General features: G+C 50.2%; 6 protein-coding genes across 6 annotated transcripts in view; 1 reads left to right on the top strand and 5 right to left on the bottom strand.

The window, feature by feature from the left end:
- The window catches only part of EPUS_08022 (Tryptophan synthase), a gene marked incomplete at both ends in the record, with an annotated part of 2,261 nt that extends 995 nt beyond the window's left edge, over positions 1 to 1,266 (bottom strand). The window contains 2 exons of the mRNA XM_007806338.1: positions 1 to 1,077; positions 1,131 to 1,266. The exon at positions 1 to 1,077 is cut by the window's left edge and continues 995 nt beyond it. Coding sequence (XP_007804529.1) covers positions 1 to 1,077; positions 1,131 to 1,266 — 1,213 coding nt within the window. The remainder of the gene's footprint in view (positions 1,078 to 1,130) is intronic.
- A 2,221-nt stretch (positions 1,267 to 3,487) lies between these two features.
- EPUS_08021 (uncharacterized protein) lies at positions 3,488 to 5,829 on the bottom strand (the record flags this gene model as incomplete). The annotated part of the gene is made up of 3 exons (XM_007806337.1): positions 3,488 to 3,653; positions 3,773 to 4,694; positions 4,815 to 5,829. The coding sequence occupies 3 exons, from the start codon at positions 5,827 to 5,829 to the stop codon at positions 3,488 to 3,490; spliced, it is 2,103 nt and encodes a 700-aa protein (XP_007804528.1).
- An 8,904-nt stretch (positions 5,830 to 14,733) lies between these two features.
- Positions 14,734 to 16,194, bottom strand: EPUS_08020 (uncharacterized protein; the record flags this gene model as incomplete). The annotated part of the gene is made up of 1 exon (XM_007806336.1): positions 14,734 to 16,194. One exon carries the CDS (start codon positions 16,192 to 16,194, stop codon positions 14,734 to 14,736), a length of 1,461 nt encoding a protein of 486 aa, XP_007804527.1.
- Positions 16,195 to 16,507: 313 nt separating this feature from the next.
- Positions 16,508 to 20,117, bottom strand: EPUS_08019 (uncharacterized protein; the record flags this gene model as incomplete). The annotated part of the gene is made up of 6 exons (XM_007806335.1): positions 16,508 to 17,175; positions 17,224 to 19,637; positions 19,691 to 19,735; positions 19,788 to 19,839; positions 19,886 to 19,910; positions 20,046 to 20,117. The coding sequence occupies 6 exons, from the start codon at positions 20,115 to 20,117 to the stop codon at positions 16,508 to 16,510; spliced, it is 3,276 nt and encodes a 1,091-aa protein (XP_007804526.1).
- Positions 20,118 to 20,643: 526 nt separating this feature from the next.
- On the top strand, positions 20,644 to 21,484 carry EPUS_08018 (uncharacterized protein; the record flags this gene model as incomplete). Its single annotated transcript, XM_007806334.1, has 2 exons — positions 20,644 to 20,677; positions 20,724 to 21,484. 2 exons carry the CDS (start codon positions 20,644 to 20,646, stop codon positions 21,482 to 21,484), a joined length of 795 nt encoding a protein of 264 aa, XP_007804525.1.
- A 30-nt stretch (positions 21,485 to 21,514) lies between these two features.
- On the bottom strand, positions 21,515 to 22,016 carry EPUS_08017 (uncharacterized protein; the record flags this gene model as incomplete). The annotated part of the gene is made up of 4 exons (XM_007806333.1): positions 21,515 to 21,612; positions 21,661 to 21,807; positions 21,861 to 21,919; positions 21,970 to 22,016. The coding sequence occupies 4 exons, from the start codon at positions 22,014 to 22,016 to the stop codon at positions 21,515 to 21,517; spliced, it is 351 nt and encodes a 116-aa protein (XP_007804524.1).
- Between the last annotated feature and the right edge of the window lie 431 nt (positions 22,017 to 22,447).

Here is a 22,447-nt window from a genome sequence, read left to right as displayed (position 1 = left end):
TTCTTGCGCCTCCCGCATATGAGGTTAATCGTTCTGCAAGGTGTAAAGAGGACGGCCGAGACATGTAGGGGTAATATGAGCGATACTCTTCCCAGAACCTGGGATCAGCAACAGCATTGTTGAATCCGGCTTCAAGTTCAGCAAGGCAGTCCATCAATGACTCGGGAACATACTGGCCACCAAATTGGCCGAAGCGAGCAGGAATCGCGGAGGGATTGGGTGTTGAGCCATTCGTAGTAGAATTAAGAGCGTCGAGTTGGTCAGCTAGACCTGGCTCTGAGGGGACATCAGCGTCGGTGATGACTTTATCGACCTTAACCATTGGGTGGCCATTGACACCGTTTGGTTCCTGAGCCCAAGACATGGTCTCAACTATGCCGACTTCTCTCGTGATACCATTTGTTTGGTTATGCTTTCCACTCCTTCGACCTGACACCTGAGCACAATACTCCTCAACAGCTTTTGCCCCTTCACCAGGCGCTGCATTGCCCAGAGTAGTCACAATTTGACTGCCAATGACGACCCCTTCCGCTATTGAAGCTACACTAAGAAAGTGCTCCCTCGTGCTAACGCCGAATCCGACTGCGGCTGGAATATTCCCAGAATAATGATGAACCTTCTTCAGCAGCTGTGGTAGACCCGCATTGAGTGTACCTGTTGCGCCTGTTACACCCATTCTTGAAACCACGTAGATGAAGGAGTCGGCAATCTTGCAGAGAAGCTTCATACGAGCTTCTGATGTTGCAGGAGCTATGAGCGGCACGTACGAGAGACCCGCCTTGGTGCAGAGATTTCTGAATCTAACAGCTTCCTCCGGAGGTAAGTCTACCATTATGAAACCATTGACACCCGCGTCTTTTGCATCTTTCAACATCCGCTCTTCGCCATAGCTTAGGAGAGGATTGTAATAGCCCATGAAGAGTACTGGTATGTGGAGACCCTTTTTTCGAGCATCTCGAATAGTCTGTAGACTTGACTTGACCGACACGCCATTTTTGAGAGCAATTGTGTTCGACTTCTGTATTGTGGGACCGTCTGCAATAGGATCCGTGAAAGGAAGACCGAGCTCAATTATGTCTTTGATAATATTGTTAAATACCATTTTCCATGATCACGGTCGATTGATGTACCTGCTCCACCAGCTTCCATTCCCAGCATGATGTCTGTAGTCTCTTCTGCAGTGGGATATCCTGCCGTGACATAGGTCACCAGGGCGGATCGCGCTTCTTTCTTGCATTGCGCAAACGTTGCCTTGAGTTCCTCCATCGTGGAATGCTTGGAGAGAAGGATTTCGTCGAGGGTATTGGAATACTGCAAAAAGAGAAATCCTACTAGCAATAACTCCAATGCTTTCCGCTTATTGAGTCATGAATCGAGACTTTCTGCACAAACCTTAAACATCCGCCGAAAGCGGAGCTTGGGTACGGCGGACCATTATTGGGTTGGCGCCACATCCAAAATTTGCCGATTATTCTAGTCCAACTTTTAGATCATCAATGTATGATACAGAGCACTTTTCAAACGAATACTAATGCTTATCTAACTTATACAGAGTTAGCAGATATTTCATCCTTATCTAGTAAGGTTCAACAAGATTAAGAAAAGCGGTAGTCAGGAGTGAGATATTAGACCAAAAGACCGCAAGCCAGGTTATGCCTGACATGAGAAGCATGAATGGTCCGCCGCAGTAGGGAGCAAAAGATGTTCAACTTACTCGATACCCGAGGACACCCGCTAGCGTTGGCTGTAATTTCATAATTACCGACATTCTGAGCCTTTCTAGTGGGGACCAGCCGGCCATCACTAATGAAAGGCTATATTACACTAGCGGAGACTTCTCAACGGCACCAAGTAGCTTACTACGGTAGGAGGCATATTAAATGTAACCCTCTCTACTAGTGAAATTGTAATTAACAACCTTCATACAGGTACCCTTACCGCGCTTGTACGAATGATGTACCACTCTAGGGGGTCATTTACCGCGTTCGACGCGTTAAGCTTTCTCAATTAATAACCTATCTAATGTGAGCCCACTGCCAAGCTCATGTAATTGGCTGTTGCAACAATATACTTAAAAATGCGGCCCGAAGTATTGGAGTTGGCCGTACATGTTGTAAGGCCTTGGCACTTGGCACTACATTCTGTGTATATATTTCATCTTCTGCAGGATCTATCCTAGACTCCTAAGCATCACATATCTGGCATATCATACCATTCAGCTCCACAACGTACGCCAAATCCTTGGCGTCACGTGACCGCACTCTGGGCAGTAGTATTAGCCTCTCCTCCTTCTAGAGATAGATTCTGCAGGTAGATAGAATCCATTCATCCACTTCATCACGAAGGATCAGCGTTCTAATTGGATAAAGTTGGCCTCTTCCTTCCTTCTTGAGTTTAGTTTACAAATAAGCAGTGCTTTAGTGGGCCAAGGCTGCAGAACTCTTGCCAAGCCATACCCCATAAAAAAATAGAATGCACACAGATGCGCACGCAGAATGTGTAGAAAGAGGGCATAGAATTGGCACATAGAATGCACAGAAAGAGGGCATGGAATTGGCACGTAGAATACGCAGAAAGAGGGCACAGAATTCGCACAAAGAATGCGCAGAAAAAACGAACAGAAAATGCGCAAAAGAACGCATAGAATATTCTTCTGTTCTTCTATTCTTCTACAAAATCTACAACTCTTATATATATTTTTTCAATTTGAAAACGTTACCACTAGTTCACTATAATATAGATACAAACAGGATCTAGAAACATTTTGACTTCAACTTCGACTTTGACTTCGACTTCGACTTCATTATTATAATCGTAAAAGATTGTTTAACAACACGACTAACTAACGTGGCGGAGGATAGGGTACAACTACACTCTTTGCTTCTCCATTAAGCTTATAGACGAGAAAGCTTCCGGTATAGGTTGAGACTATTTTAGGGTTAAGAGGGGGGAGGGCGGCATGAAGGCGAGTTTGATGTCATATGGGGATTCTTCGAAGGTGTAGTGGATCTCAGTAAAGGATATGCCTGCATTGGCATTGAGGAGCCCGGAATACTTGACCGCGACCTTTGGAGAGGGAGTCGAAGGAGCCTGTGATGTTTGAGATGTAGTAGCACGACACTTGTGATCCACACTGTCTTCATGGCAACCCCCCCGCTGGGGGACACCTTCATAATCCGTGTTCAATTCACGTCAGTACCACGTCCACAAAGGCAATAGATGTAGACTCGACTCAGGCAGGTTATCTATCTCTCTATTCCATAAGGTCAAACACGTTGTATGGATTTCAGGTGGATTGGCTGACTTGTGGTGATTTAATTCTCTTGATTGTCTTGCAATAGAGGTCTTCTTTCTTCGTAGCTTCTGGTCTCTACGTAATTTCGTTTTCACACAAGTATCTGTTTGCACGTTCGGTAAGATTGGACCTCCTAATTAGTGTGCAATGTCTCGCGAGGGTGGACAAATTCCTTCTGGCACCTTTACAAACTCACATGCCCGACTTGACGTTAATGAAAGTCGAGGTCCGGACCTTCTCCTCGTCGAAGGCGTCGACCATTTCGTGGAATTGCAGGCGCAGATACGTGTTGTACCACCAGCCCACACAACAAATAAAGCAGAGATAGGCGGCAGCGGTGACGCCGACGGGGATCCACCTGGCAAAAATGGGGAACTTAGCCAAGACCTCGCCACAGTGCAAAGCAGGTGGGAGAGAGGGAATGAGAGCAGCGGAAGGTTAAAAAGTGAAAGAGCAATCAGGAGGAGGATCCCTTACGTATGCTGAGCCAAGCTGATAGCGGCATGACTATTGGTTGAAAGCAGGATGGTCGACTCCTTGGCCAGCCAGTCACTCAATGGAATCAAGCACAGCCCGTTCTGGTACACGCCGACGAGCTGCATGACGGTGCCACCGATACCGAAGAAGCAGGAGCAGAGGGCCAGGAAGGCGACGGTGCACAACCAGGCGTGCCGGCGGCGGCGGACGCGGTGCTGCGCGTGTCGGCTCTTGTGCTGGTGAGTGGGACATCGCTTGCCGCCTTCCTCGTCCATTTCGGCATCCGCGGTGGCTGACTTCTCCCCGTCCCTGTCGCCGTTGGCGTCAACGTTCCCGGTCTCAGTACCGGGAACCCTGGCGGTCGGGGATGAGGATGGTAGTGGTATAGTCAACGTGGGCAGCTGCGACGCTTCGACGAATCCGTTCTCGAGGTACTTCCACACCCACATGCCGACAAGCAAGGCCTGGAGGAAGAAGAACATCATGAAATCAACGGACCGACAGCCAAGCCCGGTCTTAGGGGTCAAATAAGAGACGGTGAAGGCGAGCGCGCATGGGATCAACAGCAGCACCAGCACCACCGAGTACAGCTTAGCCAAGTCGCGATTGCTGATAGCGACCCGCTTCCGTAGGTCGTCGACGTGGTATCGCCGCGCAATCGCCTCGGCCCAGTGTTGCTTGTTCCGCCCGCGATTCCACATCCAAGCGGGCTTGTAGCCCGTGTCGAAAGATGGCACGAAGCCGAAGAAGGTCGGGTACGGTTCCGTGATCTCGCGCCGGCCCACGATGCCTTCAAGCGTGTTCGGATTATTGCCAGCCAACAGGCAACTGACTACTATGGACTCGAGTGGCATCACGATCCAGAACGTCCCATATGCTAGCGCGTGAGAGGAGCTGTTGCGACCTAAGTTGGCACTAAGCTCTGTTCGTGGCAATGCGATTTTCAGTCAGCTTTCTGCTGCTCTAAATTTGGCCTATGATTTCGATGGAGAGCAAGGAGGAGGGGACTCGGGGAGAAAATATGGAGGTCGCATAAGCTAACCTTTAAGAGCGTATCCGAACGAGCCTAAGAAGAAGACAACGGGGGCACCCACAGTCGAACCAAATGGAAATTGACAAGCCAGCATGGTCCTCAGCCGAACCTTGATGGACTTGGCGCTAGATTCCAGCCTGTCCCGGTCGATCGTGCCGTTGGGAGTCAACAGGCCTTTCTCTGCCTCCTCCAGTTCTGCAACCAGTGATTGTGTGTCCAGCCAGGCCTGACCTTCTTGACCATCGTGGGATCCCCAGGCCAGATCGAGATTGCCCACCAAGATAGCGAACAGGATACGGGCGCGGTCTGTGCGCGATAGACGACCATTGTCGATCTTGTCGCGGATGAAGGCAAGCATGCGCTTGTCGACGACGGCTTCGTAGAGCCCACTGAGCAGGATTGGCCCTGAAAAGGTGAAAACTACGATCAGCCAGTAGACAGTGTCGATGGTGACTAGCAGGCTAGCCGCGAGAGTAAGGAACGGCGAGCTCAAGAGGCCTGACACTTGACCTAGTTCCACATCAAAGAGCGCACGCGGCAGCTTCAGCTCCTGCTGTCGCGGCACTATCAAACAGAAGGCGACTGCGGGCAGGAGGAAGCCGACGAAGAGTTGGGTCCAGTCGTCGACTTTTGAGCCGCGATTCTCTTGCCATCCCGGGCAATGCTGCCTTACCCACTGATAGGGCGCCACCACCTCTGGCGCACCGCTCTTGTTGCCGGTGTATGAGGCGCCGCATGGCCATTGCTGGCTTTGCAATCCCGTTACTGATTCGTTGATGAACAAGCCCATCGGCTTGACGGAACCGTTGACCAATTCATAAGAAGCATTTACCGCAAGCAAGCAGCAATAATCAAAGTCTTGGCCGCCCGATATTGGGTCTTTGATTTGCTGTTTGTTCAGCGCCTCGAGTTCTGGGAATGCATCAAGAACTGAGTCATAAGTCCTGTCCTCAGATAACACAAGACGTAACCAAGGGATGATGCAAAGGGCGAGTGCTGGAAAACCAACGTGGGCGAGTATCATCGCGTTTCCCGTCGCAGAAGATCAACACCAGGATGCGATTGGTGTCATCTTCAGGGTAAGATGATTGTGGGGTAGCACAGATGGTATGACTCTTGTGTGCCCGGTTTTGACTTTGACCTGGGTTGTATGAGCCGACCAGCTTGAGTGAGGCTGGGAGTTGCTGAAGCCTCGGTGGGCACCGGAATAGGGATCTGCGCATTGAAGCTTGAGCAAAGTTGCATGTGCATACCCATGTACATATCGTAGTCGGCTGCATGCAACCGTCGACCGAGGTGAGGGTACCAAAGCCGGATGGTATCGCAGGCGCCGTCCCTTCAACCACTGTGGTTCCGTGAAATGCAATAGGAAACGTGAGTGGGCGGTCGTGTGGATAGGAAAGCAATCGCGAGAGGGTATATCCAGATAGGGCGCTACAGGGTTTGGGACGTTCACATCGTGGCAGCAGAGAAGCTGGAGGAAAGAAAGAAGTGCAAGGAGACCTTTCCTAATCTTTCAGTTCGACGCCTCGATTCACGAAATCCTCCAAAGACCATCGGCGATTGGCCCAAGGAAGTCAGAAGACATGGCAGCTAATGTGCCATTTCGTCAGCATGCTTACTCGTAGTAATACTATCTTAGCTTCATTGTGGATGAGGCGGTGGCGTGAGAAGAGGTGCCCTGCGGAGATTTCCGGGCGTGGACATAATGGCAGAATGGGAGCGGAAGGCTTTGGGGTACTTGTAGTTACCAGTACCTAGATCACCAGTAATCATACCATGTGTCACTGATTGAGCTCCCTTGTTGACAATAGTATTCCAGCGTACGGAGTCGAGCATCAAAAGTCTTCAATATACACTAGCTAGGATGAGTAAAAGCTAGCCTTTCTTGTGCTAGCAGTGTATTAGTCGTCAGTGGGACCGTAAGGATGATTAGAGTTGGCGGATCGCTGAAGCTTAACTGATACAGACCTCTAAGCCACATCAAATAACTTAAAGAGGGCCCTAAGGGTCTAAAGGGAACGGGGGCACTACCCCTATAATACTACGTACATGTTTTAGATCACGCTAAAGCTTAGATCGAGTGTACTAGTGGCGCTCTAGCTTTAGTGTATATTGGAGATTTTGATGCACGACTCCGTATGCAGTATGGTAGTTCTGCTGTAGCCTTGGCAAGAGGACCATCAATTCAATTTGTTCCTGGATGCTTTTGGTCTACATCTACCTATATCCATTTGTACTCATCATGTTCAAGATGGTAACTTAAGGTGATAATTCAACTGAAACTGGGCGCTCGGCACGTGAAAAGAGGCAAGCATCCAAGAAGCAACAGGCGCGTAGCAAAGTAATCCTGAACGCACCATAGCTGATATTGCGCCAGAATTCAATGTATCTCCATGGGCGTTCGGCAAGAGGCTCCATGGGGCCGTCTATAAGATGGCGGTTTTGGATCTAGCCGCGCCCACACTAGATGTTTTCACTACATACCAAAACCCAGAACGGGAAATAACCTACCGTCTTGTTTCCGGATCCCGATGCCTCTCAGAACCGATCGACCTGCTTGTCCCCGGTGCGAGTGGTCAGCTTTAATAGAGAAAGATATCGGGGCTGGAACGCCTAAGACCTTATACGAGTTTTGGACAGATGCCCTCCAATTCTTTGGGGCAGTCTTCGACAAGGTCGTAATAACCAAAGACCTGAGCAATTTGACTCTCGGAGCCGAAGAGAAGGACGACTGGTTCAGTTTCTGGAAAGGACATCAAGAAAGACCAAACACTTCCATATGAAGAAAAAAGATTTATTTGCATTCGCCCGCTACTTATGCTCAATCAAGACTGAGAGGGCTGGGAAAACTAGTACTTAACAGATAGCCGGCGCCTGTACCCACAAGTTGAGCAGAACCATTTCAATCCTCCAAATGATAGTCAGTTGAACACAACCCAAAAGTCCGTACCGCAGGGCGCCTCCTATTGCCTAGGCCCGCAGACAGGACGATTGACGATATGGAGACGGAATCCGGACCTACCGCAAAGCAAATGCTCTGTCAGGGAAACAAAGGACCTGCTGGTACAATGCAGGCTTAGTTGGGCGCTTAGCTTCTGGAAGAAAAGTCATGGTGTCGGCCTGCAGTGCTTTAGGTTGGATCCTGCAGCTGCCATAAGCGGGGACAAAATCTGTCAATTTAGAGGCTCCGAATGCTCGTATGTAATACGAGAGCTGGTCAGGGTCAATATGTCTTGGTTGTTCAAGCCTGTAAGTTGGCTATCGCCATCCACCTCGAATGCAAATTGACGAGTTCAGATTTCCTCTGCCCAGTCACGGCTTGGGCTGGGTATGATCAATCTTGTCTAGCAGGAGAACAATGTCAAGGAGTCGAAATAGTGTGGTATCAGATCGATGCAATCCTCAATCCCTTGGATGGAATCATGCTGTACCGAAATGCAAGACGGTTGAGCTTTTGAGTATGTAATCGAAGCTGAACGCCGGTGCTTCCTTTCTTATTTATAGATCAACGAACTACGCTGACTACTTATTGCTCACACAGATACTGAAGCGTGGCCCTTATATATCAGATGAAGAAACCTCTACAGGCGAGCCCTCTCAATGAGGACGGACTGTTTATTATTGGGTTTGCAACATGTCCATAATCTGGACCCCCTGCGGCTCCTTGCCGATTATTCTATTCCCAGCTTTATACCGCCACTTCTCCAATGGCCTCTTTCATTGCTTTCCACCAACCCCCTTTGCTACTCTTTTCCTTGGAGCCTTCAATACTCACCCCTCCCCCTCTTCCTTTATTTCTTTATCATTCCTTCCATTGCTTTTCCCATCGCTGTTTGAATTACCTCTTCACTGCTCTCCGACCGCTTTCCTCATGGTTCTCAATTTCCCTCTCCATTGCCCTTAATCTGTATTCCCTTCACGACTTCTTATTCAGCCACCTCATTGCCTCGCCTCTGCCCTGCCTACTGCCCTGCGCCTACCCTCTTTACTACTTTTTGCTGACCGTTCGCTGCTTCGTCATCCCACCCTATTGATCTAGCCCAGCTTCAGTCTATGCATAAGCCTCCTGATGTAGGTCGGTTGCTCCCATTCGGCGGCAACTTGCAGCTCAGACCACCTATCATTTCTTTGTGCATAAATTAGGCTAGCATGGAGATCTGTCATGATCACATCTGAGGTCGAATGTCAGCAGATTGCTGCCCTTGAGGTTGCTCTTCAGCCAGAAAGGTGCCATAGCTTGATAAGAGGCACCCATTAGCTCTTGTACAATGCTTAGCTCTAATATCAGGAAGTTCTGGTTCCAAGCTCGAATAGCTCTAAATCCACCATACTTCTGTTCTTCAGTCTCACATCTCTAGGTCGGTCTAGATTCAGATAGAGCTGTGCTCTTAGCAGGATGTACTCTCCTCTAATGTGTCTATATAGCAGCAAATCTTTATAATGTAGCAAAGCAGCTGAGAATGGAGAGGGAGCGCGTGTTCTGGGAGGTGCAGGTTGTACCTGCTCAGCCGCAATCGTGCCCAAGCCGCACCCTCACCGTCGCTTTAGCTAATCCGCAACCTCAGCTGCACCGGTGATGTCGTTCTCCACTGCGTACTAGCCATCCTATTGTGTGTTAGCTTTATTATTCACTCTTCCACACTCGAACCAAATTCTTCACTCTCACTGTGACCTTTTATCTTGCACTCAGTATTCCACAAATCTCATCCTCTCACCATAGGAAGATCTGCATGATCCTTTGACCCACAAGCTCATCCTCCACATCTGTTTGCTTCTGAGCACGAGATAGCAAATCCCCTACTTTCCAGAGACGGGCTGCCTTACTCTGGCCTTGATTCAGCTCAGCAACAGCTCACTCTCTCACAAAAAGCCACAGACACGTGAGCCCAGCTCTTGCACAAATCCTTCTCTCCTGCATGTCATCAGTGAGCTCACACACGGAAGCCACGTCACAACCCCACAAAAAGCGATTTTCTACCCTTCTCTCACCTGAAAATCTCCCAAGCTCATACGACCAAGCTCAACAGTTAGCTGTGAACAGCTCATACCAACAAGTCAGACTTAAGAAAGAAAATCATCAAACACGGTGTGGCCGTTTGCATCCAGCCACCGCAAAACCTTAAAGGGTTCTGAAAATTTTCACACCTTCCACATTGCGTAGCTGCACGCATCCGGAAACCACGTCACCGACCTTGACTTCACAACATACCACATTACTCTCTCACATAACAAACAATAAGAAACAAGAAGGCAAAAGAACAAGGAGCAGCATCATCAAGCTTGAAAAATTCTGCATGCCCTCACCTCTGCTTTCATCATCTCAGCAGTAGATCTTCACGATCACGATTTGGCTTCCTCATCTTCCTCATCTGCCAACTTGACTGCACTGCCCTATAGCAGATCTCCGCAGTAAACAACAGCAGCCACCAGCAATATCATCATCGACGGCAAAGGCCATCATTGTGCATCTTCCAGCTTTCGCTCCCAACTCACATACTATTCATCTCTGAAAGGGAGATCAGCCACATCTCATTCTTTCAAGCCTGCAACAAAGAGCAAATACAGATCTCTTTGGCGAAGCACCTGCCCATCATCAGCAGCATTCAACTCATTGTCATCACATTGACCTCGCATCTTGCATCTTGAAGCTCTCATCTCATCACCCTCTCGATTCATCCTTGCGTGCATCCTTCCTTCCATACAGACGCCGCATATCAAACTCCTTGCATACCCAAAAAAACTCAAAAAAACCAGAACCCAGCTTATAGCAAAGCGATATCGCAAGCATAGCTACACCCAAACTGATATCTGAGCTCAGAACGACATGGCTGTTAAGCCGGATGAGCCACCAGACGCTCAAGAGGCTCGCGATCAGATCGGTCACAGCGGCAAACATCTAGTCCTTGAGTTCCAAGGTTGGAAGGCCGAAGATATGACACCGCTTGTACTTGCGCAAAGTCCATCTGCAAAAGGGCTGGGTGGATGGATGGGGGTACCACAACATCACGACATCACGACATCACAGGGAGTGCTGCTGGTCCCTCGAACACCCCCGATCCATCTTTCGGTTCATGCCGCATCGTCAGTTCTGCTTACCAAAAATGGCCCACTAGTAACGATGCCGGGATACAAGCTCCTCTGTGGGCGAGAACCGCCGGCATCTCGACGATATCAAGCGTGTGCTACTGTTGTGTGGGTGGACTGCCTCACCAACATCTCAACACCACAACAACACATTGTGTGCTGTTCCGCGGGCAAGACTTCAGGCACATCTCAGCGTCAACCACCATGTGCTGATGGTCCGAGGGGCCAAGCTCAAGCAAACCTTCTCGAGCGGTGGCGATGGCGGTGGCGGTGGTGTTCTCGGCATCAAGATAGTTACCTGGTTGATTCTACCTCTCATCATGAGGATTCTGGGGGCGGATCGGAGCTTGAACTCCTGATCCCAGTGACACCTCAACGTGTGCTGGTCTGTAGACAATACCTTATGCTCACCTCAACGTAGGCTATGGGGTGTCGAGAGCATCCCCAATACCGCTGGCCGCCTCAAAGGCATGAAGGGCTAGACTATTGGCCTGCCGGCTGCTGGCTGGCATGGCATGCCATGGGATATTCCCATTTCATGGTGTGCTGGTCCCTGTCGAATATCTCAGTAGGAACCGACTGGTTCCGGGTCCACCTTGGGCCACAAAATGGCATGGTCTACCAGCAAGGTAATGGTCAAGTCGGGCCAACGTGGTCATGGTCGGCTTCCCCCAGTCTTACCTCAACGTGAGCTGGTGTTCTCCAAGAGAGTTCAAGCATACCTTAACGTGTGTGATGAATGCAAGCATTGATCTCATTGATCTCATTGATCATGGTCGATTTGGAAAAGGGTGGATGATCTGCCCTCGACAGGATCGGAAGATCCTAGACACTGGATGGCGGCATCGAAATGATGGCGCTTTCCACGCTGGACCAGCTCAACGAGCCTGGTCCATACTGCCTTGTGCTGCGCCGACTCGGCAGAATAATTCAAGTAAAGCCGTAAGACGAGGCTTGACCTCGCAGGCCATCTTCATCTGTATGAGTAAGACGAGGAGCCTCGCTCCCATTCATCAAGCTCGACTTGATCTTTCGACCTGGGCAAGGGGTTAGCTTATACCCCATCCAGTGTACACCTATTACCCTACATGATGCTGGAATTACCGGCACCATCGCGGAAATGCAATATCCATACACTCTTCAACTCAAGGGGGTAGCAAATACCCCATTCAGTGTACACCTATAACCGTACATGATGCTGGCATTACCGGCACCATCGCGGAAATGCAGTATCCGTATACGCTGCAACTCAAACATCGGGAGGGCGGGAGGGCGGTTGCGGACCTCACTGAGTACGATGTCGTTAATACCGACCATGGTATGAGGACTTCGAAATGCCTCCAGTTGCAGTATCCTTGATTTGATTTGAGCGAGTCACTATTGGTCAGCTGTGGAATGGGCAGATTGCCTACAGGACCTAATGTTAGCATCAAGAGCAGACGATGGAATGAATACCTTTCTAAACCAGACACTTGTTACTCTCCCTCCTTAGAGATAGCTGAGCAGGATGCAGTCAAACTCGATCATTCTCGGCTTCGTTGTTTGATATGACATGGCAAAGGCAGTAATGGACCTGCTGACTTCTGCATCCGGTTGGGAACCTCGAGATTTCCTTCCTTGGATCTTGAGTTGGTGCGGAGCCTCATCACATATCGGGCTAGCCTTGCTCTGCTTTGTGTGTTGCTGGTTCTGTTGGTTGTGGACATACACACAAGACCATAGTCATGGCGCGGTGGCTCCGCTGATGACCTTGAATATTGCGTCGATGGCGCCTTTTTTTTCTTTCATCCAGAAAGCTCTGGTCATATCCAGGTCCTCACCCAGCAATACGATGGACAAGTTCTGGGCTGTAGGTCACAAACTATCGATCCAGAGACGCGCATGAAGATGGATTGGGAGATTTTGTCAGGAATGCCAAGTCGAGCGGTATTGTATTTAAGTGGTTGCGCTCCATGTCGCGAGTGATCCGCGACATTTCGTCCTTTTGGCCCAACGGCATGGGATACTAGAGCGCTCCTTGAAAGATTTCGATCGGGACACTCAGTAACACTATACGCTACCGGCGGATGCGCGACAGAAGCGGATCTGATCCAGTGTCCACCAATGCCTAGAGGCAGCCAGGTCGAATTGCTTTCGACTTAGTTGATTGAAGACCTGTTCGCATTGGAGCGACGAATCGGCCCTTGAGATTTGCTGTGGGAGAGGTTAGATGCTGGAAGGAAAAATACACCCCGGTGGGATTGGCGCTGCTGACAGTACTGACACCGCCGAGTGGGTGCTGGTGTCTGCCGCCGTATGTCCTGGCAATCAACGGGGTGCTGCTGTTCCCCTCTGGTGATGGTGGTATTCACGCACACAAACATCAACATAAGGACAAAGTGATCGCTCGAGCAACCACTTCCACACCTGCGTCTGATGTTTCGAGGTGAGGGGTCAGGTCCAGCTTCTCCGGGATGAGGACCTCGTTTCCTTCGCTTTAGAGCTGGGGGAAGCTCGCCAAGAGCGATGTTAACAGACCAAGCGGCAACGACAAGCATGTACTTCCGCGCCATAACCATTGCCCTGCCACACAAGCAGAACACTCCAAGGAGTGCGCTGTCGGTCTCGGAATTAGACGCCAGGAACGAGCCTGTTTTGCAAATCTCGGACACTGTTGGCAGTCGGTTGTCTTAGCCCGAAAATTTCCATTGCTCTGCAGCAGGTGCCGTGAAGTGCAAGCGTCACGCCGTCAATAAATTACATGACCGGGCGGCAGGATTAGGTCCTTTTACACATGGCAGATTATTAGCAATTGAAATCAAAAGGGCGACAAGGTGCAACTGACAAGCCGAAAGATCTTGCAAACAGCTTTGCTGGGCTTCTAGCTGACGAGCCCTGTGCGGCGAAGTAAGCAGGGCAATCCACCAGCGGAGCTCGCCTTGCTTGCGTTCCCTCTCGCAAGATCAATGGCAGAGAGATATTTCCAATCTACATACCGGCAAATTCAACCTGCCACCAAAGATCGCTACGGAAATTGTATCAGCCTGCTCGACGCCTTGTCACGTAAGGTCGTCATATGCCCAGGTCGAGAGTATGCGCCAGAGCTCAATCCCGAAGCCTGGATAATGCCTCCGTCCCAGCAAGTGGCGCGGCCTAGCGAAGCGGCGAGGTTTCCCGATGAGAAGCGGCCTCAGCCAGTCTTCACTGTTTGTACCTATTCAGATGAGACGTGAGGAGGCCAGGTCGAATGGCTAGCAGGAGCACGAAATCATTTGCACATGAAGAACTGCGTAATGATGAAGTTTGAAGTCGCAAAACGGGAGAAATGATGCAGAGTGACTCCAGATATCACAGGGAAGAAAGGCAGAGCTGTCCAACACAGGATCGAACTTCGTGACTTGGCTCTCGAGGCGATCAAGAGCAAGAAAGTGGAGAGGATCTAGGAATAGATGAGTGCCAGGCATTTCGCCACCAAAGGGAGGGAGCGGGTTGGATGAGCACGAAAAATGGTGGATGATATTCGCAAGAGGGGGGTTGGATAAGGGAGCAGAAGGATAATAGCACGAAATCGGGGGTCTGTCTCTGGATGTGTACCTGGTCCCAGTCATCCGTCATCCACAGAATTTGGTCGCAGGCTACTACCTCGATTGTTCTTTTTGCGACAAAGTAGCTGTACTGGACATTTCCAATCTTTCTCATGAGCGATGAAGTACCAGAGTAAGCCAAATTCATCCACAACGCACCAGACAACCGATATACCTTTGAGTCCCCATCGTCGAACACATGTTCTGCTTCGCCGTTGAACGGGTGTATCATATCAGAAGAGAATCGGCTCCAAAATCCCATCGATAATTGAGGTTGTCTATTCAGAATCAAATCCGACAACAGTGTCCGCATTCGAGTCCACATCGGAGTCAAAGTCATCAAAATGCTCTTCGACTTGTTCTTGAAGATGTCGATTGCCGAATTCGAGTGCAGCCGCCACAGTCTGCTCTTGCTGGTCAAATTCGCCGCCTAGTTGATTCGCTTCCTCGGGTTGTGCAACTGTTTCATCGTCACGATCATTGCCGCCCTCTGGGCCCTCTACTGGTGACGGTGGGAGGGGAGGAAGTGGCTCGTCAAATTCATGGCCGGCTACATATTCAAGAGCAGGGTCATCAGCGGTGTCATAGTGAGCAATGTATGGCAGATTGTATCGGTGTTCAGGACTCCGCTCGTCGTTCAATCTCACAGTCATACGGTGCCATCGATGCAGCTCTGTATGCATTTCTTCCGCGTGTCTTCGCTGACGAGCTTCACTGGCGGTAGCGAGGACAAGCTCTCGTTCAAACAGGGCGTTTCTAAGTCGGAGATGTTCTGCTTCTCGTTCAAAATGCTCGGCATCTCTGGCTGCAAAGTCGCGGTCATAAGCAAGCTGCTGGATACCTGGTGCCGCTTCTCGCATCTCCCTTTCCTGGTGTCGTATTTGAACGCGTGCTTGGTGCAAGAGTGCTTCAAGTTGGTTCCGAAGCTGGTTCATTGCATCTCCCCTATCTCGTTGCAGACGATGTTGTATCTGCGCCGTATGGAGATCTCGTTGAAGCCGTACGTTGTTCTCGGTCAGCTGGTTGACAAGCGCAGTCCTCTGAGCGTCCTCTCGGTCAAATTCATGATGCAGAGTGATGAAAGCTTGTTGCAATTCTGCTCCCGCAAGAGTGAGACGTCGACGCGCCTCTCCCGCAGCCGGGCGACCACCGGCTAGACCACTGAGTTGGTCGAGCTCGTTGATGTTTTCTTGTGTAAGATGGAGGAGGCGTACACCACGATTGAAGAACGTCTCGGCATCCACCTCGGCTTGGAAGAAATCTGGTGGATCGTCGGCGTTCTCTTCGTCCTCTTCCACATCAGCAGCCCCAGCAGCAGCAGCGATTCCTGCCTCGCCCTGAGGGTAGGGAGGAGGGCTTGAGACCTGCTCAGCGGTTGTCACGCCCACCGAGCCGATCTCTACACCCTCCCCTCCCCCCTCGCCAAGAGAGGGCGAAGACAGACCCCCACTGGTTGCTACGCCAGTAGGAGATCCAACCTCCACGTCCTCCTTGACGGACTCTTGGCGCGAGGCAGCTCGCACACTGCTGCTGGTTACCGAGCGACTTTCTCGGCGGAGGCGGGGTGTAAAGGGCGGAATGGCGGAAAGCAAGCCGGGGAAGGAAGAGCTTGGCGAGGCAGAGGGACGAGTGGCGGGGGAGCGGACGACTGTGGCTATGGTGGAGGAGGAGTGGGAGGACGCAGGAGAGGACGAGGGCCGGGGAACGGTGATAGGAGTGACTGGAGTCGATGAGGCCATGGCTTCTGCTTTCCTTGGTATCAGCTCAGTGGAAAACTTGGCAGAGATGGGAAAATGTGAGCATACAACTGGTAATGGTAGAGTTAGCTGCTGGACAACAGAAGCTCGGCGTCGCGTTTTTGGTGATGATGAAGTCGTTGCGGATTTGGTAGTGCGCATAGAAAGGGCGAAGTTCATTAGGGCTGGGATGCTGTGACAGACGTTGTGACAAACACCGAGTGTTCAGCTCTCGGTCATGGAGTGCACATGGTTCTTCACTTCTCATCACAGCTCTTCACTTCTATGAGCACAATACCGCAGCTACACCTCCACTTCAAGCCTTCCCCTTCCCCTTCCCTTTACGACCTCCCCTCGCAGCCCCTTTCTTTGGCTTTTTGACCTCTTCTTCACTTGCAGAATCATCTACCTCATCGTCGCCCTCGTCAGCCGCTTTCTTGCCTCTCTTCTTACCCTTGGGGGCGCTCTTGGCAGCTCCTTTGGCAGCGGGTTTCTTCTTCGGAGCTTTGATGTATTTGTCCTTCTTAAGATCAACGTCCTCTTCGTCGTCCTCCTTGACCTCGTTCTCCTCGAGAAGCTCTTCTCCACCATCGGACTCGTCAATAGCATCTTCCAAATCTGGCTTCACCTTCTTGGCCGCTTTGGGCGCAACAACACTGCTTGCCTTCATGAAAGGTAACGGGTGGGATTGAGCATTGTACATTCGTGTGAATGTAGCCTTTGCTTGTGAGTCGATCTTCACGTTATCCTCCGACATTGGCCCCAGGCCAAGCTCAATCATAGCATCATAGTCCTCTTTCGTCAGGAAATATGAATCCATGAGATCGATCACCTCGGGAACCTTCTCTTTGCCTTGATCTTGCAGGACCTTGACCGTCTTCTGCCAGAGCAGTGGCATATACTGCTGTCTAATCTCATGCCTATCTCCTGAAGCTCGGAGACGCATGTGACCTTGCATCTCTTTGACATACCGACTGAGCTTCCCTGGTAAAGCATTAGCATCTGATCGCATTGCTGCCTGCGGCTACTTACCAAATTTGCTGTTTTGGCCCAACCAGGACACAAAGCCGACCCGCTCACCGAAATTGCCATACATATAGCTTGCCGGTCGCACAAAGCTGAAGACTGCATGGGTAGGCATAAGGCTCCACTGTTGCTGAGTCCCATGAATCATTCTGTCCACCAAATCACCGTCGCTGATGCTCGAAGCAGCTTTGTCAGCAAACTCAAGAAGTTTCAGATTTCTTTCCCTTCCAGAATAGTTATTGACGCGAGCAGGCTGTGTTTTCAGGTAGTTTTCTTGAAGCATAAGATAGCTGAATTCATGGTCGTTGAAGTAGAGCTCAATTTTGTCGTTGAGAGTGGCCGTAGAGCTGGGTGCGAACATTTGGGATTTTAGGATTTTGCCGACGATATCCCAAGGCTTGAGGATGACATGCTTCTCCCATGCTTTCGACATAGCCTTACCATCATCGAAGTCCATGGTCTGCCTGTCAAGCTTGGTAGTCGAGATCATGTTGATGATTTGCCTAATGTCCGAATGACTTCCTTCGATAAGAGCATCAAGAACTGATGCTGGTAGGTCCATGCCTTCGCGATAGCAGATAGTCTTCAGCCGTGCTCGAATCATATCGGCCGTTGGTCGGCGGAAAGGAACGTCCCATGTGACAAAGTCAAATGGCTTCATCTTCGGTAATCTTCGTTCATTGCAGATGAGTATCATAGGAACGCTGGTCTTCTTAGCCACAGCTGCCAAAGCACCAACTCCACCACGGTCTCCGGCCGACATGCCATCCACCTCATCCATGATCAACACGAGCTTACGTTTGGAAGCCTCCACCTTTTTTCCGTCTCCAGAGAAATAACCAAGGAGTGAAGTGGTGTCCAATACACCTCGTAGGCCATCTTCAACGAGTTTCTTGCTTCGTGTATCGCTAGCATTACTCTCAACAATGTCGAAGCCTTCGAGCTTCGCAACAAGGTGAGCAGCAGTCGTTTTACCAATGCCTGGAGGACCATGAATCATAGCAGCTCGAAAGACACCGGAACCATCTGGTCCAGCCTTCTTGAAGTGATATTTTGCATTGTTGTGCCATTTTCGCAACCAGTTTTGTAACTTTTCCACCTGTCCCTTATTACCACACACCATGGACACAGCTGTGGGGGCGTATTTGTCTGTCCATAGTCGGCTGTCAGCGGCTGGGGCTTTACGCTGCTGAGACGACGCTGAAGATGGAACTCTGTGGCCATCTTGTCCTACTTTCATGGCTGCTTTCGCTTTCGCAGCTTCTCGATCGGTACGCTCCATCTCTGCGGCTGCCTCACGGATCGCCTTCTCTTCTTTCTCTTTCTTCTCCGCATGCTTCTCTGCGGCTTTCGAGTCACCTCCATTTGGTGGAAGTCGTCTAATCAGTTCGAAGAGTCCATCTTCATTGATGGTCTTTAGCTTCAACTTGGCGATGGTTTCGAGCTTCTTAGGACCCGCGTCGTTGCCAAGGACAACATAGCTGGTTTTTGAGCTCGGACCCGTAGTAACCTTACCACCATGTCGTTTGACTAGAGCTTGACCTTCTTCACGCTCGAGGGTATCAAGTACTCCGGTGAACACAAATGTCAATCCTGCCAAGCAATTTTCTGCGCCGGTTGGGGGCACCTTGGAACCAGCTCCAGGAGGGGGTGCATGATGTTGGTTGGCATTGTACTGGTACTTGTTGTTCGGATCACGTGCAGGAGGAGTAGGAGCACGCACAGTCGGTATCGAATCGAAGATAGCCTGCATCTCCTTACTCTCCTCCTTTTCCTCCTTTTTAGTCGCCTTCTTCGCTGTTGATTTTGTTGGTGTTTTTCGGGCCCTTTTCTTAGGGACTTCGTCTTCCTCCAAGAAATCATCTTCCTCCAGCTCCGCACTCTTGGACTTGCGCTTTCGGCCGGCCGCCGAAGGAGCTGTAAGCTTTTTCCCCGCAGATTTGGCTTCTCCTGGTGCATCATACCCAGCGGTGTCAGACATCTCGGCATCTGCTTCCGGCTTCGGCTTTGTTGGAGCCTTGGCTTGTTTCTGTGTTCTATTGGCCGTACGAGCTTTGTGCCTAATCGGAGAACCATGGCTTTCGTCACTCTCTTCGTAATCGTCCCGACCATTACGTATCTTGCGAGCAAATTCGTCAGCATGTATATCATCATTTCCTTCTTCATCGTCGTCCAGCACGCGGACTTTATCATCAGTCTCATTATCTGCATATTTCCTGGCAGGAATATTTCGTGTTGATCTTCGGCTGCTAGGAGTAGATCCATTAGTGGCCCTTGGTTTTGACGGAGTCGTGTCAACATTCCGTGTCGTCTTGTTCTCGTGCGGCTTCGCGCGGATAGGTGTGGATTTCGAAGTTTTGGCCTTGCTGTTCGATGCGAAATACTCTGAGCTGGTAGTCTCTTCTACCTTTGGTTGGGGTCTGTTACTATAAACATTACCAGGTCGATCATTGAGATGTAGTAGTATGCATACTTCTCCTTCCTGGTCTTCGCCTTTTCTAGCTCAGCTTTCTTAGGTCTGGCATAGCAGTCAATCACCGTGATCGATAATGTAGACCAATGGGATATACTTTGTCTCTGTGATTTCTTCATCGTCGCTATCATCAACCACCTTTCTCCCACCTACTACGGTAAGCACTAAAACTCGATGGGAATGGAAAGGGCGTACGCTTCTTTTTGGGCGCAGGATTATCCTATGCAGATCAGAGTTAGCATAAATGACCATTAAGGTGAGCCCACGAAGAGAGGCTGCTACAGAATGCACCAGTCGGGCCGGATATAGAACAATGCGAAGCATAGCATGATCGTAAAGGTAAAGGAGTGCTTACAGATGCTTTCTTTGCTGCTGTGGAAGCCTTCTGCGAACCACCTCCAAAGAAGTTTCTGATATCGGGAGGCATGCTTTGTTCTTGATTGGTGATGTGACGATGTCTCCAGCCACTCTGGTCAACACGAAGTTACCTCACGAACTATAACGGTGGATCACAGTCGCGAGGAGTTGGAATGATCTTTCGACAATAAATTGTGTCGCGCTGTACTGGTGACGCGCCAAAGCATGCAGGAAGCTCAAGCACTTGAACCTCAGAGAGGCAGGTGCGCCGATCCAGGACAGGTAGGTATGCCGAGACCAGATAGGTAGGTATGCCGAATCCGGATAGGAAGGTGTGCCGAAGCGGGTAAAGCAAGTGCCAAGCTGCATCTGGGTAAAACGCAGCTACCCACTGCAGTAAAACTACTCTAGTAGTAGTACTCCGTAGCAAGGAGCTGTCTTCTTCCATCCCCCCCAGCACAGATTGTAACCTTCAAGCACTCACAAGGTTCAAGCAGCATCTGCAGCGGCACATCGTCTGATATAGCTCAACTACAATACTACCTGTCCTGGTAGCCTTGAAGCCCAACGGCAGACAACGGGCGGTGGTCGCAAGAATGGGGCATCCGCGGCGTCTACTCCAGATCAACTGTATCTATTATCACAAACCTGATCTGCTCGTTCTGACAATGTCCAGTCACATCACCGGTCACTACACCTTATCATCTCCCAGTTCCCCTTCACGGCGCTGCCATTGCCACTCAACTTACAGCGCGTCGACCTAAGCGATCCCCATCAGAAACTGCACACAGAGGGTTACAAGCCTCTCCCAGATGGCATCGCCACTTCTCCACCAGTGCAAGCGCCAGGGACTGGCTTTCTCCAAGCAAGGCGGAGAAGAGCAAGTCTACCCTAGGACGACCAAGAGTGCCTACGGGCGGGTCAATGCGTGGCACCACCGTTGTGTGGGGAGATTGGGGTCTACGGATGCGAGATCATGACAGAAGAGTTTCCGCCTTGCAACTCAGGACAGGTGAAGAGACCATTCGGAGGAGGCTGCGTGGCCTGAACTACAAGCTCTATACTAGAGTCAGCGCAAACATTGGTGTCTACACAAAAGGCAATGAGGTACGCATGGGTAAAGGAAAAGGAAAGTTTGATTATTGGGCAGCGCGGATACCGGTTAGTAGGGTCGTCTTTGAACTCAAGGGAGACATGCACGAGAAGGTCGTTCATGAGGCGTTCAGATTGGCAGGGCATAAATTACCAGGATTATGGGAGACTGTGAGGAAAGGTGACCCTCCAATGGTGGGTATCACGAAGCTGGGCAATGGGGTGACGTTGGAAGGACTCAAGCGAGCTCGAAGAGCGGTCCCGGACAAGGGAACTGGAGTTGGTCCGGTTATTCCCCCAGCAACCACAGATACACCACCTGCTAGCATTTCAGCTGCAGCATAGTGAATGCATTACAATAGCAAACCCACCAAGTCATGCCCCTACCCCAGAGCCTGGGCCATAGCCCTGCTCTCTTCGTGTTTGAGCCGGCTTCTCCTCGCCTTCCTGTGCTTCAGCACCACCATAGCCACCTGGTTTGGAATCAACCTCTAGCTCTCATCCTCCAGCGAAGACTTTACCTTGACTGGCAGTGCCCTCACTGGTAGTAGTCATCCCACCCATGCCAGACTCGGAGATGTTCTGTCCATATCTGACATTCTCCGCAGTCTGTTCACCCTTTTCCTGCTTCTGTTCATCAACCTCAGATGATCCCGAGGCCATTTTACCTGCAATATTTCAGGCTTTGCCTCAGGCACGTACCCAGGCACAAGGAGCTTACCTCCCAGTTGTCCACTTTGGGTTTCAGTGGGTTTGTCCACGGTTTTGATAGATTCATATCTTGCCAGATCTTAAAAATGCAGTTTTTATGGAGACATGGCTGTACATACTGAGGAGTCTCGCCACCGGGCACTGTGTCCATCAGGTTGCTAGACATTTTGTGAATATGTTTGTGCTGGTTGTGCAGTATGTAATGCTCTGTAATGTGAGAAACCAGGATATTTTAGAAGTCAGCAAAGTCCGCTTCTGATGTTTCTGATGAGAGTCAGCAGAAAATGTGACGTACTAATAAGTATCGTTACCACTAGATTTATATATATGCTTGGCAGCGCCTTGTACCTCCACCAAACAATAGGCTAGCTAACTTAGTAACCAATGTATACTCTGTATACGCAGTAAAGCCCGACTAGAATGGATATGAAGCTACAACTTGAAGTCATGAATCACATACAGATTACCAACAATGCAACAGTCAAGTTCTTAACGACTATTGGGCTATGTCTGGCCCGTTTTAGGAACAGATAGAAATTACAACAAAATTCATTCTTGCATCTCCATCACTCAACATATAGTACTGTGGGCAAAGCC

The sequence above is a fragment of the Endocarpon pusillum genome, assembly GCF_000464535.1.
Source record: "Endocarpon pusillum Z07020 unplaced genomic scaffold scaffold5398, whole genome shotgun sequence".
Lineage (NCBI taxonomy): Eukaryota > Fungi > Ascomycota > Eurotiomycetes > Verrucariales > Verrucariaceae > Endocarpon > Endocarpon pusillum.
The sequence above is the reverse complement of the archived record's forward strand: the minus strand, read 5'-3'. Positions and strand labels throughout refer to the sequence as shown.